Source organism: Ostrea edulis, chromosome 5 (genome assembly GCF_947568905.1).
Source record: "Ostrea edulis chromosome 5, xbOstEdul1.1, whole genome shotgun sequence".
Taxonomy (NCBI): Eukaryota; Metazoa; Mollusca; class Bivalvia; order Ostreida; family Ostreidae; genus Ostrea; species Ostrea edulis.
In genome coordinates this window covers 69668262-69675099 of record NC_079168.1, presented here as the reverse complement: position 1 = coordinate 69675099, position 6838 = coordinate 69668262, and the positions used below count along the sequence as shown (strand labels likewise).

General features: G+C 37.4%; 1 protein-coding gene across 1 annotated transcript; it reads left to right on the top strand.

The window, feature by feature from the left end:
• LOC125651561 (doublesex- and mab-3-related transcription factor 1-like) lies at positions 1 to 5290 on the top strand. Its single transcript, XM_048880217.2, has 4 exons — positions 1 to 80; positions 172 to 380; positions 1427 to 1603; positions 4535 to 5290. Exons 2-4 carry the CDS (start codon positions 176 to 178, stop codon positions 4939 to 4941), a joined length of 789 nt encoding a protein of 262 aa, XP_048736174.2. The 5' UTR covers positions 1 to 80; positions 172 to 175; the 3' UTR covers positions 4942 to 5290.
• The last annotated feature ends 1548 nt before the right edge of the window (positions 5291 to 6838 follow it).

Below are 6838 nucleotides of genomic sequence, written 5' to 3'. Positions count from 1 at the left end.
CTTATCTCACGTGAGGCAAAGTTTTCCCGCAATTTAATTTCGAAGGAAACACGACAACGAAGAGGCTCGTCTGTATATATGTAAGTATATTATCATGTATGTTGTGCACATGTATGTTTGACCAGAAATAATTCCAATTTAACCATGAGTCTTATAAATCTGTTCTTGAAGAGTGATGTGTGACAGAAAATATATCGAGACATCCGTGAGACGGTGCAGTAGATGCAGAAACCATGATATCTTGGTGGAACTAAAGGGTCATAAAAATTTCTGTCAGTATCAGAATTGTTCCTGTCAAGCATGTGCATTGTTGGATAAAAAGAAGGAGATTTGTCGCCAGGCCATTGCTCTGAGGAGAAAACAAGACAAAGGGAAAAAGGGTTAATTTATATAAATTCATATGAAACTGAGTGTTAAAGAAAAGAGAAACTTTTCTAAGGTTGTTTGTCAGGTAAACTGACAACATTATTTCTATACTATTTTATCTATTTTCAAGTAATTTTAAAACGTTTAACTTTTGAAGAAAGAAAGATTTGTAAATAATCTCAAAATTGAAAGTGGAAGATGTGAAATAAGATGTAAACAATGATGGACAAAACATTACACCTGAAATAAATAAAAGAATTTGTAAATTATCTGAGCACTGGTTTAGTCATCGTCGAAAACCACGGGTTATTGTTTCATTCCATTCCACAATCCACGGTAGTGTCCTCTATTTTAAAACTGAATGACAGATTTTTTTTTTGGGGGGGGGGGGTGGACATAGCAAAAATATCTCAAATTTTTATACTTTATCAAATGAAGAAAAAATTATGTGGATCATTTCAAATAAGATCATCCGGTATTAAATCAAGCTGAGAAATTTCTACTCAACAATTTCAAAATAAGAATGTATGTTTTGTGTAAATTGAAAAAAAAAGTAAAACATTGAAAGCAATATACATGTAATTAAAAAAGTTGAAAACAAAAAAGAAGTAAACCATTAAAAACTGTAATAGTATGCATGTTAATAATTTATTTTGTATGTATGGTTACATAATATCAACTCTATGGTACATGTAAGATTATCTATATCAGAATGCAATGTAAAATTTCATTACCAACCATAAACAATTACAATCTCCAACTGCTACAAACTTTTGTATTAAATGTTTGCTTTTCCTGGAAGTATTGGTATATTTGGAGTATTTTTTATAGTAATGTTTATTACCTTACGCCTTATCTGTTCAATGGCCCAGAATGGTTTGAACTATTTTCATATATTTATCAAGTCAGTCATTCAGTCCATCAGTTTAATAATCATCTCATGTAATATTGTATCTAGCGTCTCTTAGAAATTTCGCATAAATCGATCCCCATCTGACTACAATAGGTACACGTAAAGTGAGGTACTCGTACTAATTCGGAAAACTTTTCAATATTGTAGGTTCCTCGCATGATGTACAACCAGCATCATTTCGATGTTACATCAGACAACACCCTTACAGAAATTTCCCAGGCCACCGTATTAGTCCGCCTCTGGAGGAACCCCAAGTTACCACCACACTACCTAGCCTTCAGCCCGCTCCAAATTACTTACAAACAATGCAGGCCAAAACACCATGTGAGAATATAAATTTTTACAAAGTTATTTATAAAAAAAAAAAAACTTATTCAAGTGTCGTTTACGGTTTAAAATCAGCATTAAAATTTTCATTATTTTTTTTTTCTTTATCAAATTGCATCGTTGTGTGTTAAAGGGGCATTAGCTTTGAAAGTAATGACAACCACTTTTTCTCTCTCAAAATCTCTCAATGGTATTATAATGTATATTAATGATTAATAAAACATTTATTTTGTAGAAAAACAAGAGAAACCTTATAAAACTACGTTAGTTAATTGCTTTTAGTTTAAAGAAATATATAAGGAAGAATTATTGTCTTGCAAGGCAATGATTATTTAATCACCAAAATTACATATTCATGTGGCTGCTTTGAGGTTAAAAAGTGTTTGAAATAATTAAATAGTGGTGTTATTACTGAAATATATAAATAAAGAGAAATTTTCATAGAATTCACTATTTGGTATCAGACAAAATGACAGCTAGCCTAATGCCCCTTTAAGTGCTTATATTCACATTAGATTTACATGTGATATTTTGAGAGCGTCCTATTGATGCTATCTTCAGCGTATCAGGTTGGATTTGCATTGGGATATAACATTACAAATTAAAGCAATATTAGCTGCCATTTGGGTGTCGGAATTTTTTTTTATTTTGTAAAATTGTGATTTACTATTGCCGTAATAGAAGAAGAAAAAAGGGTTTATAAACTTTTGTTATCAATGTTTGTGTCAGAAAACCTCTTCAGAGGCTCTGAAGGAAGCAAAATTACAGTATTGTCTTACCCTACAAAATTGATGTCTGTAGAATGCTATACATATTCAATAGAACCGAAATCTTTATTTTTATAAGATATTCAATTTCGTTTTAATTTTATCAATGCTTATGGCTAAAGTTACATACAAAACTATCATAATACCACGTCTGAAGAAGCCTAGACTTGATATGAGAACTTTTAGTAACTCTAGACCAGTATCAAATATCCCATTCATCAGCAAGGTCATCGAGCGTGTTGTTGCACAACAGCTTAATAGCCATCTCACCAGGAATGGTCTACATGATGATCTGCAGTCAGCTTATAAGACCGGTACCAGCACTAGGACTGAGACAGCCATCCTGCGAATAAAAGCAGACATAGAAGCAGTACTGGATGAAGGTGACGTTATGCTCCTGGTCCTTCTTGACCTAAGTGCGGCATTTGATACCATCAATCATACCCTCTTGCTTGAGAGACTACTTGAGGAAGCTGGATTGACGGACACAGCACTCCGTTGGGTACAGTCTTACTTGAGTGGCCGCATCCAAGCGGTGAAGATCAACACCAGTGTGTCCTCAGATGTACCACTGTCCACCGGAGTGCCCCAAGGGTCTGTTCTCGGCCCCCTTCTCTTCCTGGTGTACCTTCTCCCACTCAGGAGAGTTATCAACCATTATGCCATAAACCATCATGGGTTTGCAGATGACACTCAACTTTACAGCCGTTTGAGTGTAAAAAAACCAAAAAACACTGCCATGCGGATTTATCAAGTCAACATTATGGAGGAATGCTTAGTAAGTGTTCGAACCTGCATAACTGTGAACAAACTTAAACTAAATGATGGAAAAACTGAGATTATGGTTGCTAGTGCCCACAACCAGTGCCTTATGAAGGATATCCGTCTGAAGATTGGTGAGGCAATATTGACACCCAAGTCTACTGTTAAAAACATCGATGCTGCACTGGACGCCACCTTATCAATGGAAAAACAAGTCAGCTCCGTGGTAAGGAAGATGTACTTCAACATCAGGAGAATATCCAAGGTGAAACACCATCTCACCCAGGAAGTCAATGCAACAGTCATATCCCACCTTGACTATCACAAAGCCCTCCTACTTGGCATGACCGATCGCCCTATGCAAAGACTACTAGTGGCTCAGAACAACGCTGCGCGTTGTCTCACAAGAACCTGCTACAGACAACATATTTCACCGGTACTTCAACAACTACACTGGCTGCCTGTAAAGCAACGGGTTGTGTTTAAAGTGCTGACAACCATACATAAGTCACTACACTTTTTCTCAGCACCAGCATACATGAGAGAGCTATGTCCTGTTTACCAGCCACATAGGACCTTGAGATCATCATCCGACCAATGGAAACTGGTAGTGAAGAAATCATCAAACAAATACGGTGCAAGAGCCATAAAAACACTAGGTGCACAATTGTGGAATAAACTGCCACTGGAACTTCGAGAGCTTGAAGCTCATGGAGCATTCTGCAAGAACCTAAAAACACTCTTGTTCAAGCATTAAGATGCCCTGTGAATGTAAAATTCAGTGTAATATCAAGGATTCCATGTGCAAGCTCTTGCAAACTGAATTTTTATCCAGCACACGAATACCTGTATGCCAATTATAACTTGTCAAGTCAAAGTGAACCACTGTCATTTTACTACCATGTTTTATTAAAAAAAATTCCTATTGTTTAATCATTTCCTACAGCTCTTGCAGGTCTTTTATTAGTATATTATCACTGATTATTAACACAAACATTGTACAGCGCATAGAAACTATAGGTAATTTTGCGCTTTATAAATGAATAGAATAATAATAATAATAAAAAATGATAATAGCACATTTTTACAACAAATTAAAATTTTCAGATATTGAGCTAATATTTGCTTTACTGTTTGATGTGGCATCGTAATTTTAACGTGGATTTTTATTTTGGCATTGTGAGGTTGTGCTGATGTTATTAATGTCATATAACACAGATAAGAATTCTTAAGTTTTTCATGACAAGATCATGTTGGATTGTAGATATATTTCTGTACAATATAAATACAAAAAACGTCATTATTAGGTGAAATCGTGATTTTCACTGTGCATGTGGCGTGTGATCGGGTACAAATTTCTTAGAAATCGGAATGCAATTCAATATTATGTTTTTTGCAGATAACTCGCATTTGAGGAGGTATATGAATACAACAAGGAATCTGGTATCAGGGTATCCTGGGATCATATCTCCTTCAGTAGGCATGACTATGGGCACAAACACAGCGCCGTCTTTTGATCCACTGATGTGCACAGTATACCAGCCATCCCACCCAGGGCTTCGTCAGCCCCCATATGTACAACCCAGACCTTGTCTCTGTGAGCCCACCTATACAACGTTAAAACCAGTATCGCATGTGGGCCTACATCCCAGTGGATCCGCGCCTTCCTTCAATCATATGTTATCCATACCCTCGTGGATTGAGAACCCTCTTTGGTATGGACAGGAGCAAGTTCCATACAGACCATGGATGTCCAGTCAGTATATAGCGCCACCTGCCAACGAAAGTCAGAACAGACGAATGTAACCATGGTCACGGTGTTAGAAAGCAAGATTTCCTCCACAGCCACACACCCCCGTCCGGAAATCCTGCTCTAAGAGTTGGATCCCCCCCAAGGAGAAATTGCATTCCAGATCCAAATTTCTCCCTTCTTGTTGCCATATCAGACCCCGCCCCCTCTCTCCGCTCCAATGTGAAAAGCTTACAAAATATTTGCATTTTTGAGAAGAAACAAATATTTATTTAACATGAAGTGAATTTTTAATGAAATCATGTTCGAATGAATTATTCTCTTGTTACTACTGTCTGTTTTTAACAACTAGAGTAGGACGCTCTTGAGTTTTTATCTGATCATAAATCGTGCAATCTAATGAAACTTGGATTCTTTATGATTCTGAATAGTGAAGAGGGTAGGCATGTATCTATGTATTTTTTTTACTAAAGTAAAATTCCGGTGTACCATGTTTGGGCATTTATAGATCAGTCATAAATGATGCTGCGCAGAGTTAATTATACACATGTTGAGGATATTATTATACTGAAGTCGTTTAGCCAATTCTCACATAGCTGAAAAAAGTTTAAGCTGTGATGAGCATTGGAATGCCACGTGTACACGAATTCTTTACATGTGGCGGGGAACATCAACTCTACAAGTAAAAACTATTCTGTGGCAACTTCCCCCTCCCAAAAGCTGACGAGTGAAATGTCTATAGGGGGAATCCTTTAAAGTGTACATCCTGAGGAGTCAAACTGGACATATATAGTCACGTGTTGAACTTGATTGTAATCATGTGTAGATTGGTTATGAGTAGAAGAGGACCCCTATTGATTTTCAGGTCAAGGGTCAATCTACTCTGGACATAGGAAGGTACAGTCCGCTCAATATCTTGAGAACCCTTTCCTTAACAGGCATCAGACTTGGTACACCCTTAGGAGTATTAATTGTATCTTGTTTAACGTCTCTTTCGCGAAACTTTCACTCATATGGAGACGTCGCTAAGACTGGTGAAGGGCGTCAAATTTAAGCCATTGCTCGGTGCTTACGGCCATTGAACAGTGAGGGTTCTTTAGCTTCCCACACCTACTGTGACGCGGAACATCCGTTTTTAAGGTCATCTAACTGCAGAACTGTAGCTCTCTGAAAAAATATTTTGACATAACAGAGTTATGTCAAAATATTTTTTCAGAGAGCTACAGTTCTGCAGCTAAAGGTCATCTCCAAGGACCCATGACATTCACACCTGATACCGAGCGTTTGGCGATGGAACTGTCACTACCTGTTTTAACGACTTGGGTCTGTCGAGGCCGGGATTCGTACCCCGGCCTTCCACATGCGGGGCGAACGCTTTAACCTCCAGACCACCGCAAGGAGTATTATTGAATATCTTGAGACCCTTTGCTAGACAGACATCAAACTTGGTACATCCTAAGAAGTAGATTGATTTTGAGGTCGAGGTTCAAACTGGACAAAGAATATGCTGTCTGATCAGTATCTTGAAAATTAATTGCTGGACAGACATCGAACTTGGTACATCGTAACGAGTAGATAACCCCTATTGATTTTGAGATCACATGGCCAAGGGTCAATCCACTGGGCATAGGAAGATGTTGTCCGCTCAATATTTTGCATTTGTATAGCCCTTTTCAATTTTGCACCGGGGGGGGGGGGGGGTGTATTATACGTTTTACAAACATTTCTTGTTGAAATATTTCCTTACATTAGATCTACAGTATATATAATTGGTAACGAGTTTAATCTGATCGAGACCTTGAACACGACACAACGATGTCCAGAAATGAAACCTATTGACATTTAACAGTTCACTTACAATCACTATAGGAAATTGAACGGTACAAAAAGCGGGTACTTGTAAAGTGCGAAACGAAACGAAATCTACCGAACCGAAACGAAACTTACCTAAAC

Bases quoted from the DNA above. Each gene is read 5' to 3' on its own strand.
- LOC125651561 (XM_048880217.2), top strand. From the start codon at position 176: ATGTGTGACAGAAAATATATCGAGACATCCGTGAGACGGTGCAGTAGA. The intron at 381-1,426 runs GTTAATTTATAT...TCAATATTGTAG, and splicing joins ACAAGACAAAGGGAAAAAGG to GTTCCTCGCATGATGTACAA. The intron at 1,604-4,534 runs GTGAGAATATAA...TGTTTTTTGCAG, and splicing joins AATGCAGGCCAAAACACCAT to ATAACTCGCATTTGAGGAGG.